General features: G+C 48.3%; 1 protein-coding gene across 1 annotated transcript in view; it reads left to right on the top strand.

Moving 5' to 3' along the window:
• Positions 1-21,606, top strand: part of MTUS2 (microtubule associated scaffold protein 2) — a 256,633-nt gene that overhangs the window by 218,960 nt on the left and 16,067 nt on the right. Inside the window, exon 9 of the mRNA XM_052650268.1 lies at positions 14,486-14,700. Coding sequence (XP_052506228.1) covers positions 14,486-14,700 — 215 coding nt within the window. The remainder of the gene's footprint in view (positions 1-14,485; positions 14,701-21,606) is intronic.

Below are 21,606 nucleotides of genomic sequence, written 5' to 3'. Positions count from 1 at the left end.
TGAGTTTCACTTTAGGAGAAGCTGCCAAACAGTTCTGGAAATGGCTCTTCCGTTTTAACACCATCCCTCAAACATTTTGGAGCATTCCACTTCCTCCATAACCTTGCCAGCTTTTGGTATTGTCAGTAACGTCATTGTTCTCGTTGTTATTATTATCATTGTTTTAGCTGTTCTAGTTTGTGAAAAGTATCTCACTGTGGTTTTAATTTGTGTTTCCCTGATCACTAAGGAAGTTGAGCACTTCTATGTGCTAATTGGCTCTGTGGATGTCTTCTGTCAGTTTTCTGTTGTCCATTTTTTATTGAGTGGTTTGTCTTTTTACTAAATGGCAGCTGCCCCCTTCACCTCAAGGCTGCCATAGTCCCACCTTCATTGTGTTTCTGGTCCGTCTGCTGGTTTCTAAGACTTGGGTATTGACTTAGGATAGCCTAAGTATACAGCCACGAATGTCAAAAAGTTGAAAGCAAATATATTGCTAAGATATAAAGCATTTTAACAGTGTCATTTTTAAGATAAATTTGAATGTCTTTTCTGCATAAAAGTATTCTAGGTGTTTTATTTTGAGATCAGTATGCTATAATCCAAGAATACAAAGAGTTTGTAATCAGTTGGAAAAGAGGGCGTGGGCGAATGATTGGAGCATGAAATTAAGTTAGTGACTTTCTCCTTAAGATATTTGTCCCTGATGCTGTTCCAAGCCCCTTTTCCTTCTGACTCTCCGTGGTCTCCCTGGTGATCTCAATCTACCCCGATGGCTTCAACTGCCCCCTAAGCTGCACCCTCCCAGGTCCATGTCTCTAGCCCTGTTCTCTCCTGAGGTCACCTCTTGGTGAGCCACAGGCATTTCACCTCTTTGAGGCCAGTTCATATTATCTCCACCGACCCCACGCTCTCTATGCATGTGCATGCTAAGTCACTTTTAGTCATGTCTGACTCTGTGCGACACTATGGACTGCAGCCCACCAGGCTCCCCTGTCCATGGGATTCTTCAGGCCAGAATAGTGGAGTGGGTTGCCATGCCCACCTCCAGGGGATTTTTCTGACCCAGGGATCGAACCCATAGCTCTTGCGTCTCCTGCATTGGCAGGCAGGTTCTTTACCACTAGCGCCCCCTGGGAATCTCTACCCTACACGCTCTACTTCAAAGTAAAACCGAATCACCACTTCGGTTATAGTCCTAATTTATCTCAAGTACAGGCTAAGTTGCTGTAACAGAAAGACACCCAGATGCAATGGAATAAGATAGGGGATATTTTTCTCTTGTGTCCTTGTCTGCCTAGAAGAGGCCCCGGGTTTCAGCCTGAGGGAGGGGAAAGAAGGCAGAGCGAGGGCAGGCAGCTCCCTCATAAGACTCCGATATAGACGTTGCCACGTCACTTCTTCACATCCCTTGACTTAAGGATAGTCACGTGACCCCACAGAGCTGCAAGGGAGACTGAAGGGTAATATGTCCAGCTGGGCAGTCGTTTCTGTTAACACTTAAAGAGTATTTTGAATAAAGGAAGAGGAGATGGGGGACAAGTAGGCTCAACCACAATTTTAAGCTCCATTGTTGACACCAAAATTTGCAGAGGAAGTCAGCCTAGAAAGTGGAGGTGATTACCAATTCTGCCTCTCTGTCTCCTTCATTCTTGATGTCTAGCGAGTCCCCAGATTTTACCTGCTTGGAACTAGGTCCTACTTGTGTCCTTTTCGTCTCTCCTTTTAGGAGGAAAAGGGAGATTATGGAAATCTGCCTGGGCCTGGAATCGCATCAAGAGATGGATATCCACAGAGGGAAGTTGCACAGGATCTAGCCAGGGTAGTAGACAAATGTCTCCACTTGTCATAAAATACTCTTGGGCTATCATAAATTGCCTAAAACCTTAACTTCTTCTGTGTCTGTGCCTAAAATCAGTGGGTAGAAACAATTCGAGGTGGTCCACTTTGTTCCTTGGAGTTGATTTGATATATTTGGAAGTAAGACAGCAAGAGGCCGGGAGGAGTTCATGGGGAAATGCACACCTCTTTAAAAATTAGATTCTATGGATTTCAAACATCAACCCTTCATTCCTGTGCAGGAAACCCCCGAACAACAAATAAAACATAATCATCAGTCTAGGGAAACCTCAGAGAAAATGCCCCGAGTCCCATGGAGAAAACAGAATACCCTGGCCATGCATTTGTCATCACCATCAAATGGATTAAACTGTATTACCCAGTAGCCCCTTGGTCTCTATTCGTCCCATGGGCAATTAAGGGGAATGCGGCCACCCAGACTATGGGACAGAGGGTGGCAGTCAGCACCATGCCATGGGCTGGGCCTCCCCTCTCTGGGAAGCTTAGGAAGGAGCAGGGTCCCAGGAGATCACTGGTTAGAGCTTCGTAGGGTGGATTCTACCCAATGAAAGAGGAGTCTGGAATCTCAACTTTCAGAAAGTTATTAAAAGCTCCTTCTAAAAGGGATGTCCAACCTGGAAATTGTGTACACTGTCCAGTTTATGTAACAAATATCAATTGGAGGTAAAATTTAAGGGTCATCTTTTCAATGCCATTTTGCACAGGAGAAAAAAGTTAAAAGCAGTCAGTGCTCACTGCAACCACACGGACCCACCGTCTGGCCTGTCCATAGCCAGACTTCAGAGAGGCCCCATGGTGTGTTAGACGAGCTCTGCCAGCTCTGTAGCCCAAATTAGCCCAGAGGAGACGGAGGGGCAGGCGCCATGCAGGACCCCCGGAAAGCCGCTTCCCGTTTATGCCCAGTAGTGTCATATTAGCGCTCATGTAGTCAGCATTTGTTTCTCTCCTCGAAACTTCCCATCATAACCATTGTCTTAAATCCACTTCCTCTTTCCTCCTTGGCCCCCTCAAATCACTGTTGCATTTTTCTCCTCTTCGACCAAGAAGGTTACTTCTAAGCATTGCAATTACATTCACGCACAGGGTCGGTCATTATCCATTTGTTGAAAGGCTCATCCTTTATCTTCAGTTCAGTTCAATTCAGTCACTCAGTCGTGTCCGACTCTTTGCGACCCTATGAATCACAGCACGCCAGGCCTCCCTGTCCATCACCAACTCCTGGAGGTCACTCAGACTCACGTCCATCGAGTCAGTGATGCCATCCAGCCATCTCATCCTCTGTCGTCCCCTTCTCCTCCTGCCCCCAATCCCTCCCAGCATCAAAGTCTTTTCCAATGAGTCAACTCTTCGCATGAGGTGACCAAAGTACTGGAGTTTCAGCTTTAGCATCATTCCTTCCAAAGAAATCCCAGGGCTGATCTCCTTCAGAATGGACTGGTTGGATCTCCTTGCAGTCCAAGGGACTCTCAAGAGTCTTCTCCAACACCACACTTCAAAAGCATCAATTCTTTGGCCCTCAGCCTTCTTGACAGTCCAACTCTCACATCCATACATCACCACAGGAAAAACCATAGCCTTGACTAGACGGACCTTAGTCGGCAAAGTAATGTCTCTGCTTTTGAATATACTATCTAGGTTGGTCATAACTTTTCTTCCAAGGAGTAAACGCCTTTTAATTTCATGGCTGCAGTCACCATCTGCAGTGATTTTATGAAGTGAAGTCGCTCAGTCGTGTCTGACTCTTTGCGATCCCATGGACTGTAGTCTACCAGGCTTCTCTGTCCATGGGATTCTCCAGGCAAGAGTACTGGAGTGGGTTGCCATTTCCTTCTCCAGGGGATCTTCCTGACCCAGGGATCGAACCCAGGTCTCCTGCATTGCAGGCAGACGCTTTACCCTCTGAGCCACCAGGGAAGCCCCAATTTTGGAAGCAGTGATTTTGGAGCCCCCAAAAATAAAGTCTGACACTGTTTCCACTGTTTCCCCATCTATTTCCCATGAAGTGATGGGACCGGATGCCATGATCTTCGTTTTCTGAATGTTGAGCTTTAAACCAACTTTTTCACTCTCCACTTTCACTTTCATCAAGAGGCTTTTTAGTTCCTCTTCATTTTCTGCCATAAGGGTGGTGTCATCTGCATATCTGAGGTTATTGATATTTCTCCAGACAATCTTGATTCCTTTATCTTAAGACCACATAAAAATAGCTCTAAGTATTTATGACTTTGAAAAGCACCTTAACCTTGTTGGGATTTTTGTATCTGTTTCTCCTTCTCTTTCTTTGTTTTCTTTCTTCCAGAACATAAGGCAGAATAGCGGTGTTAGTATTCGAAAGAGCTCTGCTGAGATTCAGGGCACCTGGAGGGAATCCCGCCTTCGCAGTTCTTGCTGGGTCCGCCTAGACAAGTGACTTGACCCTTCTGAGCCTCCATTGCTCTTCTGTAAAATCAGAGCAAAACTGCCCACTTTCTCCAGCTTTAAAATTGGCTGTGAAGATTAAGCAAGTTAATATTGTGTATTTTGTTGTTGTTTAGTAACTAAGTCCTGTTCAATTTTTTTGTGACCCCATGAACTGTGGCCCGCCAGGTCACTTTGTCCATGGGATTTCCCAGGCAAGAACACTGGAGGGTTGCCAGTCCTTCTCCAGGGGATCTTCCAAACCCAGGGATCAAACCCATGTCTACTGCATTGGCAGACGGATTCTTCGCCCCTGAGCCACCAGGGAATCCCCAATATTGTATGTTAGAGAATTTCATTAATGAAGCACAGAGATGTTGCCATTGATGATACTACTAATGTCTCCTCTTGCTGGGCAGCGAGTCATTTTGCAAAGCACATTTTCTCTGTAGATGAAGCTTCTCTCTTTAGGGCTCCATTTCAGAGGGAGATCATAATAAAAATAGTACAGCCTTCCCGGTCTTCTTTAAGAAAGGACAGTGGAAAACTGTCCTTGATGACCCTCAGTCACCATTACAATATCAATAGAATTCTAGAAGGCAGGGGCAGAAGGGGGCTTCACACTCAGGGTGCCTGTGTTAGCCAGCTCAGACTGCTGTCACAAAATAATACCCAGGCCCGGGGGCTTAAACACAGGCATTTATTTCCTCTTGGTTCTGGAGGCTGACGTCCAGGCCAGGGGCTGGCAGAGGTGGTTTCTGCTACAGCATCTGTCCTTGGCCTGTGGAAGGACGTCCCCTTGCTGTGTTCTCACCTGGCCTCTGAGACCTCCCCGGTGGCTCTTCCTCTTCCAAGAGGGACACCAATCATGCTGGACTAGGGCCCCACCCTCCTGGCCTCATTTGAACTTAATCAACTCTTCAAGTACCCCCACTGCCAAATATAGTTACACTCTGAGGTCCTGGGGAGTGTGGCTTCACACCGTGACTCTAGGGGTATACACTTCAGCTGGTAGCAGTGCCCGACCTCCTCATTTCCAGGTGAGAATCTCAGATCCAGAGAGGTTGAGTTAGTTGCCAAAATCCCACCGCTGGTGTCTGCAGGACCTGGGAAGACCTGGACTCTTCTGCCCTCCCCCACCTGCCTTTGTCTCCTGCCCCTTCCAGGTGTGACCTGACCACCTCCTGTCCTGGGCTGTCACTCCCCCACCCTGCCTCCCCACCCCTTCTAATCTGGAAATGCTGGCAGTCTGGACTCCATGCACGGGAAGGGTTATTCACTGTCACTGTGTGGAAGTCTAAGTAGTGTGGGGTGGGACGTGAGTGGGCACTTCAGGGCACGTATTTGGGGATCTTGAGGTTCCTGTATGCAGTCATTCAGTTTGGGGGCCATGTTCCCGTAGTGTGACCCACAGGTAAGTAAAGTATTAATGCACTTTTTATTTTGTGGTTGTGCCCTGAGCCTTGTGGGATCTTAGTTCCTTGACCTGGGATTGAACCTGGGCCCTTGGCAGTGGAAGCATACAGTCCTAACCACTGGACAGCCAGAGAAGACCCTTGTTAATGCACTTTAAAGAGCCACCTTGATAAGAACTCTTCTGTGTTTGTTCTGTAGCACTGGGAATGCCTAGCAGCTAGAAAATGTGCTTCAGCTTACTGCAGCCACATGTCTTATATCTTCCCACTAACCATTTACACACCCGTGGGGAGGAGAAAACACATCTGTCAATCCAGCCCCACTTCACTGGGGAAGGTTTAATAATGAGGGTCTACCCTGAGGTCTCATGCTTTTAAGATTTCAACACTTTTATAGAATAGACCACAGCACATGCCCATGTGAAATGGAATATTACCGTTCATCACTAACGTGTCACAAAACTTGTCAAAATTCAGCAGTTTTGAATGTCATGTTTTTCATACTAATTGACAACATCCAGAAAAGCCTTTCCTAAGTTCCATGGACCAGAGGCGAATCTGCCATCACATTTGTGAACCAGGGGCCCTTATATGTACATAAATCCGGCTGTTAGTTCCGTGGAGATTTATTTGGTGTCTAGTGTGTGCTTGTCTCCCCAGTGGGTCTCCTCCTCTGATGTTCTCCCCTTCTTAAAGGGCACCACCACCCAAATCACTCAGACCAATTGCCTGAGTCATCTTCGGGTCCAATCCCTGCCTCGTGAGGAGGAGGTCCTCACCTCCCTCGTTCAAGCCAGGGGCAAATGCAGGTGGCTTTGCCTCCCAGATGCATTGCATACCCACCCAGGACTGCAGCTTCAGCCCCAGGTTACGTCCACCTGGACCCCAGACATGTCCTCCGCTCTGTTCTCCTTGCCTCTGCCAGCCTATTCGCCATGCAGCCTCCAGGGCGCTCTTGTAATCAACGCTTCATGAGCTCTTGTTATCCCAGGTTTAAGACTGTCGAGGGGTAGGAGGGCCCTTCCCAGTTACTGGAGTACAAGCCCCACTCCTCCCTGAGGACCAGGGCCCTCGTGAGATCCGACCCGGCCTCTCCCCACCTCCACTGTCTCCATCACAGACCCTCAGGCCCCTTGTCATCTTCCTGTCCCTTAAGTGAGCCCCGTGTTCCCAGCTTGGGACCTTTGCTCTTGCGGTTCTTCCTCCTGGAACCCCCTCCCTCCAGCTCTCTGGACCCCTCCCCTTCCCCATCATTCACATCGGTCTGGATGGGGTTTTCTCAGGTGCCCCCTGCATGCGCCATCCCCTAACATTGCTCTCATTTTCCCTAACATTGCTCTCATTTTACTTTGTCCAACTGCTGTTATCTCAGGTTTTCATGATGTGACATCTTGCTGTTTAAAACTTCTGCCCGTGTCTTTATTTGCCCTCCTGGCAGCGAGTCTGGTTCTCACGGCACGATTGGGCGTGGGATGTAGCAGCCGCTCCATAAATTCAGCTACTGTCTGTTGATGGAGGAGCCTGGTAGGCTGACCACAGCCTGCCTATCTGACCACAAATACTCAGGTGTCTCTGACGCTGTCCCTGCCCGCTGGTGGGGAGGCGGACAGGTAAAGAGACGTGCTGTGATTCACAGCAGTGAGGGCTTGAAGGCTGATTCACCAAAGCCTCACCTCCGAGACAGTGAAACCCTGGTGCACTGGTCACTCCCACCCGGCTGCAGAGGGACCTGGGCTCCAGCCCCTGCTCTGCAGGCCTCGCCCCTCCCGCAGGGGCCTTGGATCCCTGAGTGACCCCTTCTCAAACCTCCCGTCCTACTGGACTCCCACCTGGGGCTCAGGGCATGCCAGCTGTGTGGTACCCAGGAGGCACTCCACTAATGCCAGCTTTTGGTCCAGGGCCCCGGGGATGCTGGGTGGAGCTGCAGAGATGCCCAAAGACCCCCGACTCTCCACCCTGGCTCTTTCACCCACATTTCTGCTCCTAGTCCCTGAACCTTTCCTCCATCTCAGCCCCTCCTTGTCTCTCTTCTTGACCAAGTGAAGTTGCTCAGTCGTGTCCCACTCTTTGTGACCCCATGGACTGTAGCCTACCAGGCTCCTCCGTCCATGGGATTTTCCAGGCAAGAGTGCTGGAGTGGGTCTGCCCAACCCAGGGATCGAACCCAGGGTTCGATTGTAGGCAGGTGCTTTTACCATCTGAGCCATCAAAAAGAAGGTCCTTTTCATCAAAAAGAAGGTCCTTTTCATCAAAAAGAAGGTCCTTTAAAAAAGAGGGCAGTAGAGGGCAGTGTGGCCCAGGATCCCAGGCAGCGTGTTTCGTGGACTGAGCCTGCCGCCCGCCATGGGTCGCTGTGGTCTGACAAGAGTGGACAGAGGCCTTTGCCACCAGAGGGCTTTTCCAGGCATTATAGTTCCCCTTGGTGGACACAGGCTTGTCACAGGATCACTGCCATCAAAAAGGACCAAACACACTTACACACACACACACACACACACACACACACACACACACAACCAACTAAAGTTTACAAAGATGCTATAATCTTTAAGCCCACATAATTCCACTCTTAAGAATTTATCCTAATGAAGAAAGCAAAAAAAAAAAATATGTGAGTGACACAAATCAAATGTCCAACACTAACGACCTATAAATCACAGTGCATCCACATGAAAATATGGTGGCTCGGACGATAAAGGATCTGCCTGCAGTGTCCGTGACCTGGGTTCGATCCCTGGGTTGGGAAGATCCCCTGGAGAAGGGACAGGCTACCCACTCCAGTATTCTTGCCTGGAGAATTCCATGGACGGAGGAGCCTGGCAGGCTACAGCCCATGGGATCGCAGAGTCGGACACGACTGACTGACTAAGGACACACACATGAAAATATGAGGGGACCATAAAAATATTAAGCAGGAAGACGTGGAAACTCCCTAACAGGGGAAACTGAAGTCACACTACCGCAACAGCTGTGAAGGGATTTTCAGTGGAAAGTTTTCATTTTCTTTGTGTCATGAGAGTATGGGTAATTTTTAAATTACATTTTTTTCCCTTGAAAGTTATTTTGTCTTTTCAATTACTCCCCATATCTCAAAGAAACAATTTAATCTTTTATCTGACTGTGGGATCCCCTATCAATAAGTAACAATACTGACTGTTAATTTACTAAGGCTGCTGTACAAAGTACTGCAGGCTGGAGGGCTTAAAAGACAGAAATTAATTTTCTTACAATCCTGGAGGCTGGAAATCGAGATCAAGATGCCAGCAGGGTGAGTTTCTTCCGAGGCCTCTCCTCTGGGTTTATAGGTGGCTACCTTCCCCCCACCCCCCGCAGGTGTCTGTCCTATAGACTTCAGTCATATTGGATTGGGGCTGACCCTATAAATGACCTCATTTTAACTTTATTAGCTGCAAAAATCCTGTCTCCAAACATGATCACATTCGGAGGCACTAGGGATTAGAACTTCAACATATAAATTCTGAGGGACACAATTGGACCCGTAACGGTGACTATTATAATAATTCCACAGATTTATATACAGTCTTCACCTTTAGATGACTTATTTTATAATTGTCAAAGCTTAAGCATTATCTGTGATCTAAAAGGTAGTATAATATTATTCCTTATGCTTCATCATGAACTACAACCAGATTCTTTTCTTCAGGTTAAGTCTAGTGTTGTAATTACTGATCTCTGCTACCTCTTTCCAGTAACAAGTTGTAATTATTCAAGGGACATTTTGGGCAATTGTTTAAAGAAAATTGCTCTTACTCACTGAGTTTTTCCCAGTTTTGATTTATGAACTGTGGTGTGTATGTATGTACTACCTACAGGCACTCTATATATTCATACATACATATGTTCAATTATTGAAAACTACCGCAGACTCTAATCCTGTTTTTGCTTTCCAAACTCATGCTTATGAATTAGAAATGTAATCAGTGCTCCTGGCCTGTCATAATCCAGTTCTTTTAGGAACTATTTTCTCAGCGTTTTAGGTTCTAGGGGTTTATTATTGTGTGTGTTTGCCTGTCACATTATAAAGTACCAAATGTTTTCTCATGAATAGAAATAAATGAAGAATGAACACAAGACTCCAGAGGTTGCCTATAAAAATTAGTCTACTTTAACCTCTGTGTACAAAATGCCCCAGTAGATACATTTTTGAGAATTTACCAGAGGCAAGAGGATGTTTATTTCTTTAGGGACTCTGTTATTGGAACTTGCTCCCTGGTGCCTCAGCTGCAGCTCTTATCCAATATCTTCTGCAGGCCTGGGGCTTATGACACAGGGTCATTGGAAGAGTAGAATATCACTTCTTGTATATAATAGCTATTGGGAATTTGGGGGTTGATGCTAGATGTGGAAAGGTGATTACTTTGGCCGCCTGATGCAAAGAACCAACTCATTGGAGAAGACCCTGATGCTGGGAAAGACTGAAGGCAAAAGGAAAAGGGGGCAACAGAGGATGAGATGGTTGGATGGCATCACTGACTCAACAGACATGAATTTGCACAGACTCTGGGAGATAGTAAAGGACAGAGGAGCCTGCCTTGCTACAGTCCATGGGGTCCAAAGAGTCAGACATGACTTAGCGACTAAATAACGATAACTGAGGCTGCACAGCTCATGATTTATTGAAGCAACAGTATAGTTCAGGAACAGCTCTAGGATGAGAATCAGTCAATCATTGCTGCTGCTGCTGCTGCTGCTAAGTCGCTTCAGTCATGTCCAACTCTGTGCTACCCCATAGACGGCAGCCCACCAGGCTCCACCATCCCTGGGATTCTCCAGGCAAGAACACTGGAGTGGGTTGCCATTTCCTTCTCCAATGCATGAAAGTGAAAAGTGAAAGTGATATCACTGAGTCGTGTCCAACTCTCAGAGACCCCATGGACTGCAGCCTACCAGGTTCCTCCATCCATGGGGTTTTCCAGGCAAGAGTACTGGAGTAGGATGCCATCGCCTTCTTCCCAATCATTGCTAACCCCTCCCCCAAATAGAATGCCAGGCCTTGAATCATCCCGCCGCAAACATAAACAACGTCACACGTTCAATGGAACTTTCCTGTCCTTTCTGACTATAGGCGACCATAACCTTTTCAAACCCAGTCTTCTTAATCATGGTAGTCATTTAAAAAATATTTTTACTCATAAAACATTCAAACAAATAATAGGATTTTCTTATATACATATTGTTGCAGGTGTTCATTGGGAAGTGAGTCCTGTCAATTACGCACACAACCCCCAAGGGGGGAAGGACAGATGGAAGGTCAGACACACAGATGCATTTCCATCACAAGTAGAATTCCGCTGTCCTGCTCATCCTGCATCTTGCCTTTTTTGTTTAACAATGTATTACAGGTCATTCCAGGAAAAGATTGACCTTGTTTTTTTCTTTTTTTTTAAGTTACCTGTATCCCTTTGAATATGGGATTGTCCTATGTGTATAGTGGACTTATCATCATTTATTTAACTAGTCCCCCACCCGACTATTTCCCAAAGGCAAATCATGCTGAACTAATTATCCTTCATCAGATTTTTTTGGTTCTCTTGTGAAATTGTTGACTTAAAAGATATGTGCATTTAATTTTTTTTCCGGTGTAACTGATTTGTTGTTATTTATTTCTTGACCTTTTTTTTCTGTTTTATTCCATGTATGCAATCTATATCATCAACTAATTGTTTAGATTTACTAGAGTTAAAGATACCAATAATAGTATTAATATATGAAAAGTACATTTTTCCCATATAAAACAGTACTTGTTAAAGAATAGAACGTGGTGAGCATTTTTAATTATTTTCATTTGAGTGCAGTGTGCTGTATTTCTAGTTAAGAAACAGTAAGAATGGTTCTCAGATTCCCCTAGCTCCACATATATCCATTTGTGTGCATGTGTGTGTGTGTATAAAACAGTGTCGTGGTGAGGTTTTTATTTTGTCAACATACATCTTCATCATCGTTATACAGAGTTGCAGAATCCAAATATGAACTTTCCTTCTACAAACACGTCTAAATTTATCCTCTGATATATTTTCCCTGTCATGTTATTTTGCAGATTTTCTTTCCATTTTTGGTAAAAACTTTATTGAGATATAATTCACATGCCATACAGCTTGCCCGTTTGAAAACAATTCAGTGATTCTTAGTATATTCACAGAGTTATGCAGCTGTAACTATAATCTGTTTTAGGACTTTTTCATGACCCCATAAAGAAACCCCGAACTCTTCAGCTGTCATCCTTCCCAAGCTCCCATCCCTAGAATTTCAGTTTTGAAAAATACTTGAACCTGCAAAGCAGCTCCTCAGTTTATACCCCCACCATTGCTCCATCAAAGGCCAGTTTTCTCCTGCCTTCCCTGTATTATCAGAATATTTCATCTCAATCAACCTTGTAGGTAAAAAAAATCTCTTGCTTTGATCTGCATGTATTGAATCATGAATGGTGCCGACCATCTGTTCTTGTGTTTGTAGACTGTTCTTCATCTCTGCACTGCCTTGTGGGCCTGTTGTAAATACAAACATTGTTGTCACTGCTTTATTTTGATCCCATTCACCACAGCAGGGTACACGGGGCAAAGACTATGAAGTTCAGTGCAGTTCAGTCGCTCAGTTGTGTCCGACTCTTTGCAACCCCGTGAATCGCAGCACACCAGGCCTCCCTGTCCATCACCAACTCCCGAAGTTCACTCAAACTCATGTCCATTGAGTCGGTGATGCCATCCAGCCATCTCATCCTCTTCGTCCCCTTCTCCTCCTTCCCCCAATCCCTCCCAGCATCAGGGTCTTTTCCAATGAGTCAACTCTTCGCATGAGGTGGCCAGAGTATTGGCGTTTCAGCTTCAGCATCAGACCTTCCAATGAGCACCCAGGACTGATCTCCTTTAGGATGCACTGGTTGGATCTTTAGTTCACCTGAATTACAGAAACAAGAGCACCCTCCAAAGAGACCCTGTGCACCCAGACACCTACCCTGGAGCCCATTGCTCGAGGCTCACCAGTAGCTACCGTGCGTCTCCTGTCCATCCCCCATCCTTTTCTGTCGGAGGGCCCTTCTCCTTCCCCCAGTGTAGATGAAATGATTGCTGTTTGTGTGGAGGTGGGGAGGAGAGATGGACTGGGAGTTCTGAATTAGAAGATGCAAACTATTACATATAAAATGGGATAAACAACAAGGTCCTATTGAACAGCACGGGGAACTATATTCACTATCCTGTGATAAACCGTAATGGAAAACAATTTTTTTTTAATGTATTATGTATAAATAATTGCTCCTCTATTGGCCTCAGTTTGACTATGTCTCAATCCATCGAGCACTGTTTTTAATGCACATTCCCTGGTCATTGTTCTGTTAAAGCCCAGTCACTCAGGATAAACCTGTCTCTGCGTGTACATCTCTTCCCTAGTCTGTGGATCCTGGTTGTTTCTTTCACTAACTAGGGTCCCTGGTGAAATTCTGACAACTTGCCCAGGTTGGAGGGTCTTTGGGGAAAACTGGAGCTCTGTTCAGACCCCTGAGCATAGATGATTCCTCTCCGCTCCCTCCAAGCCTGAGCCACCGTGGCCTTCAGTTCCTGGTAGGTTCGGGCTGTTTCTATGAGGCCCATAACCTCCCTCTTCCATGATCTCACTGTCAGGGACCAGAAAACCTCAGTCTCTGCCATTCCTACTGCATTTATTAGCGAGCGAATCTTGCTGCCTGTGGTGGAAAGCCCAGTGCACACTCAGCTGTCATCCCAACGTGTATATGTTGTTATCGTTTGGTTGCTCAGTCATGTCTGACTCTTTGTGACCCCATGCACTGTGGTCCACAGGGGAGAAAAAAGTCTGTACAATAATGTCCTTGTGCATATTAATACTTCCAGCTTTCCTCTGTTTGTGATTTTTTAAAATACAAAACTGGTTTTTAAAAGCCTCAAGAGTAATTATAGCAATTGCTTAAACTGTAGACCAACCAAAGACTTTTGAGAAGTATTTTTTTCATCAGCATTCTTTACAGATGCTGGCACCGGTGGCAGTAAAAAGGAGAGGGCTTTTCTGATCAGACTGGTTATTGCTTTTAAATTCTCTACAGACAGTATATCCTTTTATCACCCACACCTGATGTGGGCAGCACTCACCACCTTGCTCAGTACACCAGCAGATCCTAACTTTCTCAGATTGTGTATCAGAATCCATCAAACGGTGCGACCCAGGACACGGGGCCAACTGAAGCCCTGGACCAGGAGGGCCTTTGGGACAGCATTAGGCTGCTGGGCTGGGCCATATTCTTACACTCTGTGCACACAGAGCAAGACCCAGCCTGTCCACCACTCATTTCACCAGGGAAATAATGTCCTTAAACATCTCCTGCCTTTGCAGCTCTTACTCCACACGCTGTGTGACCTTGAGCCGGTCACAGGAGCTCCCTGGGCTCAGGTTCACCCAACATCCAGGGTCTGTGTTGAGGCTCAGATGCCGTAGGTGGGAAAGCATCTTGCATGTGTGCTAAGCGAGACCCCATGGACTGTAGCCCGCCAGGCTCCTCTGTCCATGGGATTCTCCAGGCAAGAATACTGGAGTGGGTTGCCATGCCCTCCTCCAGGGGATCTTCCTGACCCAGGGATGGAACCTGCGTCTCCTGCAACTCCTGCTTTGCAGGCAGAGTCTTTACCACTGAGCCACCAGGGAAGCCCAGGGACACATCTTACAAACCATGAAGCTCTGCAGAAGGAAGGGGATCTGGCCCTGGTCCTTCCGCCCACACCTTGATGTTGCAGCGCGGGGGTTGCAGACGCGAGGCTCTGGGCGCATCCTGGCGGGTTTGTGACCGTGTGCTGTCCTGTCCCCCCCAGCTTTCCACGCCGCCAAGTGTGAGAAGCTGCAGCGGGAGAAGGCCGAGTTGGAGCGGCGCTGCGAGGCGGAGGTGCGGAACCTGGGCTGGCAGCAGGAGGCTGAGCTGCGGGACCTGGAGCAGCGCCTGCACCTGCAGTTCGAGACCGAGGTGGCCCGGCTCCAGGAGGAGCACCGCGCGCAGCTGCTTCGGATCGGGTGTCAGCACCAGGAGCAGGTGAGTCCGCCCGGCCCGCCCTGCCCTGGGGAGCTGCCGCCTTAGCCCCGAGTCCCTGCCACGGGTGAGCTCCCAGTCCCCACCCTCCCGCCTCGGTTCTGTCCCCTGTCCCCTCCCTGTCGTCCCCTCTAGCGGCTCTGGCCTCCTGTCTTGTCCTCCCAGGCACACTCCCACCTCTGGGTTTTTGTGCTGGGCTGTGCCCACTGCCTGGTAAGCTTCCCTGGTGGCTCAGGCAGATAAAGAGACTGCCTGCAATGCAAGAAGACTTGGGTTGGATCTCTAGGTCGGGAAGATCCCCTTCAGGAGAAAATGGCAACCCACTCCAGTATCCTTACCTGGAGAATCCCGTGGACAGAGGAGCCTGGCGGGCTATAGTCCCTGGGGTTGCAAAGAGTCGGACATGACTGAGTGGCTAAACCAACACACCAGTGCCTGGAATGCTCTCCCTCTAGACATCCCGTGGCCCCCTCTCTCCCTCCCTGGTAGACTTTTCTCACTAGGCCCTTCCTCACCCAGAATTACAGCTCCTTCCCCCACCCCCGCCACACGTAATCCTGTCCTCCTCCATGCTTTAGTTTTCCTGGACAGTTATTACTACCTAACGTGTGATAAACTTGACTTTGTACCCTGTTGATCTTCTGCATAGCCCATGAGGGCAGTGGAAATAACAGACACACGTGTATCTAGCACGTGCTGTCGGCGGCGCTCTCCTCCTCCCGCTTTTCATGGACTAACTCATTTAACCCCTATAGTAACCCTACCAGGGAGGGACCATTATTACCCCCATTTTACAGGTGAGAAAACTGAGACCCGGAGGTTAAATACCTTGCCGGAATTCATGCTTATGGAAGAGCCAGGGTTGGACCCAGTCTGAACCCAGGGTCCGTGCCCTCAAGCCCTGAACTAGGGTTTTCTGCTGGATTTACTGCTGAATCTCTGGCTTGGCACTGCCTGCCTGCACAGGGTAGGCCTTCAGTGTGTATTTGCCTGATGAAAGAAGGATTCTGCTCATTAACCTTAGCCTGGCAGTCTTCCCAGAGAGGATCATTCATCCTAGAACAGCCGGGGAAGAATTCCCAGGGAGCCAGTCAGTGTGAAAGTGGGTGGGAGCCAGGCATGCCCGTCCCCATAGCCAGCTGCAGGGTCCATTACTGCACTGGCACCAGGGTGAGGTGAGCCCGCTCTGCCTCCATGAAACTCATCTGCGCCTTCCTTCTCTCTTCTTCCTAAGCCCCTAAGGCTCTGATGCCCTAGTGCCCACCTTCTAATTGGTGTATTGTTGCCCGGAGTCTGCTTCGCTATCCCTAAGATCAGCTGGCACTCATGCAGAGCACTCTCCACATCTGAGGCTGATGCCAAGCGGCCCTTCACAGCCATGAACACTTGGGCTCTATCCCCAGTAGGTGTCCCGGACGGCGACGGTCCCCAGAGGTGTGACAGTCACACAGGAGAACTAGTTGAGTAATAATAAGTACTGCCGTTGGAGAGAGCAGTCTCCGATTTGACAGCCCTTTCATCTAGTCAGCGTCTCAGCATCTTCTGGTCAGCATCCTCCTCCTTTTAGAGGCTTGTGGAAACCAGACACACCTGCCTTTTTAAGGCGGTATAGACTTAGAGGCCAGAAGCAGATAGGTTACAGGTAAGGTTACCTGCTAGGCTAAGATTAGAAATGGAACCTTCAGCATCTGCCCTTTCAGCTCGCTCTAAGTAGACATTCGCTCAGCTGCCGTCTGTAGTCTTTCCTGCTTCTTGACTCCCTGATACAGGTCAGTCCTGGGGCAAATATCAGCTGTCCTGTGTCCTATATCCTGGGGCAGTCAGGCCCAGTTTTACGTGGAGAATATATGTATATTCGTATTCACTGATTTGGGGTCCAAACTTTTGGTTGGTTGAGAAGATGTCAGGAGATGGGAGGAAGGGCAGGAGGGGGTCTCCCAGCAGGAGGAGGAGCCTCTGAATGAAGGCTCTCATGGGGGTGTCGTGTGTGGGAACCCACAAAGCCGGGGCCCCTGCTGAATGGAGCCCATCCACCAGCCGAGGGACCCCAGGCAGAAGCTTGCTAAGCTGGGCACGTGCTGGGGGGTGTGGTCTCACCCGCCTCTAAGCTGAGACCATAGGCTTTAAAAGATTCCATTTTGTTATTGTTTAATTGCTAAGTTATGGCTGACTCTTTGCGACCCCATGGACTGTAGCCCACCAGGCTCCTCTGTCCGTGGGATTTCCTAGGCAAGAATACTGGAGTGGGTATTCTCCCTTCTCCAGGGGATCTCCCTGGCCCAGGGATCAAACCCACGTCTCCTACATAGGCAGGCAGATTTTTTACTACTAAACCACCAGGGAACCTAAAGATTTCATACTGGGAGAGATTGGAGGCCCTGACTTTTCCACCTGAGGGTGAGTTACATGAGCTACTTAGGTATATTTTAAAAGAGCTCTGTCTTATGAGGGCTCTGAGTTCTGTCCTTCTGGATCCTTAATAATAGCTAAAGTGATTCATTCATTCATTTATTCATTCAACTATGTGAAGAATAGTTAGTGAATGCCCTCCATATACAAGGCCTCATGTTACTGCAAAAGATGCCAAGCTTTATAAAATGTGGACCTGCTTGCTCCATAGCCTCTGATTACAGCTGCTATGTTCAGGAACTGATAGCTCGCTTCCAGCTGGGAAGATGCGGGAAAGCTTTATGGTGGAGGTTTCATCTGTATGCTTTGCATTTGAGCAGATCTTTCCTCTAGAAACCCCTGGAGGAGGGCATGACCACCCACTCCAGTAATCCCATGGACAGAGGAGCCTGGTAGGGCTATAGTCCATGGGGTTGCAAAGAGTCAAACACGGCTGAGCGATTTTCACTTGCTTCCTCTAGAAACCCATTGGTTTGGGGACGAGGCCAGGGACGGATGGTTTAAATCTGTGAATTATTCAGACCCCCGAGTCTGCTTCTGTGGTGGGATGTTGGCTGTTATCCTGGCCTTCAGCTTCTCTGGCAGGGAGCACGCAGCAACCAGGAAGAAGGTGAAATGCGCACCATTTCCAGGTATAGGAGACGCCTGTGTGCTTGGTCCAGGAGGGGACTTGGTGCCTGAGCACAGTGGGATCTGGAGGGAAGGTGTGTGGTTTTGGTGATCTGTGCAGACCCTCCAAATGCAGGTCTTCCTCTTGGGGTGGTCAAATTCGGTGATGCTAACCCACACATCCTGCCGCCTCTGTCCTTCCCTAGCCTTGAAACTCAAGTTCACCGACCCAGCCTCTCCCGGTGCCCCAGTGTCCTGACTGTGCTGGGAGGCTGCTTCTGTTCTGACCCAGGAGTTTTTTTAAAAAACTTATTTATTTTGTTTTTGTCTGCACTGGGTCTTCGTTGCTTTGTTCAGGCTTTCTCTAATTGCCGTGCGCGGGGGCTAGTCTCTGCTGCAGCGTGCAGGCGTCTCACCGAGGCGGCTTCCCTCGTGGCAGACCACGGGCTCCAGAGTGTGGGCTCAGCAGTTGTGGCTCACAGGCTTGGTTGCTCCACGGCACATGGGGTCATCCCGGATCAGGGATGGAACCCATGTCCCCTGTATTGGCAGGTGGATTCTTACCTCTGGACCACGAGGGGAGCCCCAGACACTGGATTTTCTGAGGCTTCTTTACTCCAGTCCTCCCTTGCTAAGGCAGGCTGACCTCTGATGTCACCACAGGACCCCCGCAGGAAAATCCAGCTGTCCATTCACCTCGGGAGGCAGAGGCCATGTCTGTGGCCACACGTGGGAATCCCTTGGGGGAGCTGCTGACGAAACACCCCTTCTGTCCGCACCTGGAATCAGAGTCGTCAAGTATGGGTCCCCGGGACCCAGAGCTGCAGGTGTCTGGTGTCAGGGGACGAACTGGGCCTCATTCTTTGCCCTGCAGCCTAGTTAGGGCACAAGCAGGGGCATGACTTGGCCTACTGGTTTTTTACGTGCCTTTAAAGATACGGTGTGACTCTTATTTTAAAAATCTGATTATAGAGGGTTTTCATCAAATTGGTGCTCATTCTGGAGCACATTAAAAGAAGCGAGATTGCCCAAGCTTCCCCATCTCAAAGCACACGAGGCAGAGTTTTCACTGTAAACACAGATGCTTTTCATTTTTGCTCCAAACGTACTCATCCATGGAGCCTGGTATTTAGTGATCTGACTTGTGACCTTTGACCCCTGCCTCCAAGACCTCCTGATCTGGCCCTGAAGTCCCAGGGCCCCTTGATGTTCTAGATTATGCGTTTTCAGCAGAGATGCCTTTTCAGAGGCGCCTAAGTGTTCATCCTCTGGGTTTACGTTTGCTTTGTCTCACTTTCTGCCATTTCCTAAAGAAATGATCCTTTTAGACTCACTGGCGGGCACAGCATCCTCACACTTCATCAGATGTATAGAGGCCGCTTTGGCAGTCATCTTGCATCCTGACTCTGATTCGTCCCGAACAGCAGGCACATAGTCACCATCAGCGGAAACCACACTTTCTAATCAGAGAATGAGGTCCCAAGGGACCCTCCATCTTCCAGTGTGAGAGCCCCACCCATCACAGCACGGGGCCTCCAGATGCTGGGACGTGGCCCAACAGGAAAGATGGGGGCCTCTGTGGACACCTGCCCACCCAGCAGGCAGCAAATGCACCACCCGACAGGGGATGCAGTCAGCCAGGGAGCTCGGGCAGGGCTGGCCGTCAGCTCCGAGCTGGTAACAGGGATGCTGTAGCAGGAAGGCGGAGTCAGAAGGATGGCGAGTTGCCTTGGTATCTGGAAAGGAGCGTTGTTCAGAGGGCCCTGGAGAAAAAAAGACAGGGGCGGCCCCCTCTGTCTCATCAGATACATGTTGTGGGTGGGGGGCAAATGGGAGTTCAATCTGGTTTTCTTTAATGAGGAGATGTAAAGCCATGCTTCTTCATTCTAAATGGAAGTCTTCTCTAAGTGAATTGGCAAAGCCACCCCTAATTGCATTTTGCAAGAGGCTGGATGGAGTAAGCCCACGGCTCTGTTTTTGACCATCTAACGGAAGAGGGTGGCTTCCCAGGCCTTTGCTTTGATGGGACTCAGCTAAATAGCAAGCAGCTGCGGAGACAGCCTGGCGCAGGGAGCAGCTTCTCTGTACGACTGGGACTACTTGCTGGGCACGGGGACAGATCTCTCTGTGGCAGCTCAGAACTCTGTGCTCCAGGAGGAGGGAGGAGGCTGATCCAGCAGTGGGTATTTATTTTGAGGGGGTGGGCAGAGAATTCCTCAGGATTTTAAAAGGAAAAAAAATGAAGTGTCACCCAGCGTAAGTTTGCTGTGGCATGTAATGATTCGGCACCTCTGTCTCTTTTTTGGTGTTCCCAGGTGACTCAGAAGTAAAGAATCTGCGTGCCAATGCAGGAGACAGAGATTCAGGCCCTGGGTCAGGAAGATCCCCTGGAGGAGGAAATGGCAATCCACTGCAGTATTCTTACCTAGAAAATTCCATGGACAGAGGAGCCTTGCCGGGCTGCAGTCCATGGACTCACAATGAGTCAGACACGACTAAGCTACTAACACGATGCAAAAAAAAAAAACAACAAACCTTGTGTGTTCCTTGGGTCCACTTATCTGACTCTTTTCCAATGCCTGCCAACGTGGAGGTCTTCTCAGGCTGAGTGCTCAGACAGGCTGCTGCTCCATGTTCTGGAAAGAAGCCAGGAGCCACGGAGGAGAAGCTGTGGGGATTGAAACTGGGACCAGAAACAGGATGGCCAAAGTGCAAGGCCCCTTCCTCATAGAGGAAACAGCCTTGAAAAACCATCCACAGGACTAGAAACCCAAATCACTCAAGGCTCCTCTGTCCATGAAATTCTCCAGGCAAGAATACTGAAGTGGGTTTTGCCATGCCTTTCTCCAGGGGATCTTCTCAACCCAGGAACTGAACCTGAGTCTCCTACATTGCAGGCAGATTCTTTACTATCTGAGCCACCAGGGAAGCCCCGGCTCTCACTGGTTTCCTTCAGAACATTCTGGGCTCTCCTCTTGTTGCATATGGAGGAATTAGGGAATCAGTATTGCATTCCTAGAAGCCCCTCTGAGAGGCTGTAACAGATAGATCATGCCGTTACATCATCCTTAATATACTGGGTGTGGCATTTCATCACCACTGAATCAGAGACCTTTCTCCAACAAGCCAGAAGGGCATTCGTTTACCCACCACCCTCGCCAGTTGGGGCAGACCCACCACCAGGACACAAGGTTTTCTTCTGGAACATAGGCCTGGCATCCATCTCTCTTTTCTGGAACCACCCACAGCAATTTGGGTCAGAACCCAATAAATCAGAATCATTCCAAGCACCAGTGAAAGATTTTTCTTTATACTGAGCTGAGTAAAACATCTCCAAACAATGTGTGGGCACTTGTTTTTTATAGACAGCGCGCTATGGGCTTACGGGACATCACCAGTGAAGCATAAAGGAAAACTAGTTCCTTCTTTTTTTTTTAAGCCAGCGATTTATTTTTCCAAGAGACTGAAAGACTTTGGAAAACAAGTCCATTAAAAACCTTCATATAAACAGGATTTGGACAATTAAATACTGTAGCAATCAGCCTTTCTGCTGAGTAGATTCATAGCTCTGAGCCTCAAGTAAAATAGTATTTAATCAAGAGTGACCAGTAAATAAAAGTGAGTCATCGCATACCAAGTCCATGTTCACGTCATAATGCAGATTTCCTAACACTTGTCAGACCCACTGTTGGTTCTGCCAGTCTGTTTTAGTGGGTGAAGGTCTCAATTACCATAGGAGAGAGAAGTCGGGCAAACCTCTCCAAGCAAAGACAAGTCCAGAATGGGAATCAATCCCATTTTAAAATACCATAGTCCTTTGCATTCCGTTTACAAGTGGGCTTCCTTTCTTGTGAAAAGCTCTTCCTCCTAACAAACCAAAGATCAGCCTGT

Source organism: Budorcas taxicolor, chromosome 12 (genome assembly GCF_023091745.1).
Source record: "Budorcas taxicolor isolate Tak-1 chromosome 12, Takin1.1, whole genome shotgun sequence".
Lineage (NCBI taxonomy): Eukaryota > Metazoa > Chordata > Mammalia > Artiodactyla > Bovidae > Budorcas > Budorcas taxicolor.
The sequence above is the reverse complement of the archived record's forward strand: the minus strand, read 5'-3'. Positions and strand labels throughout refer to the sequence as shown.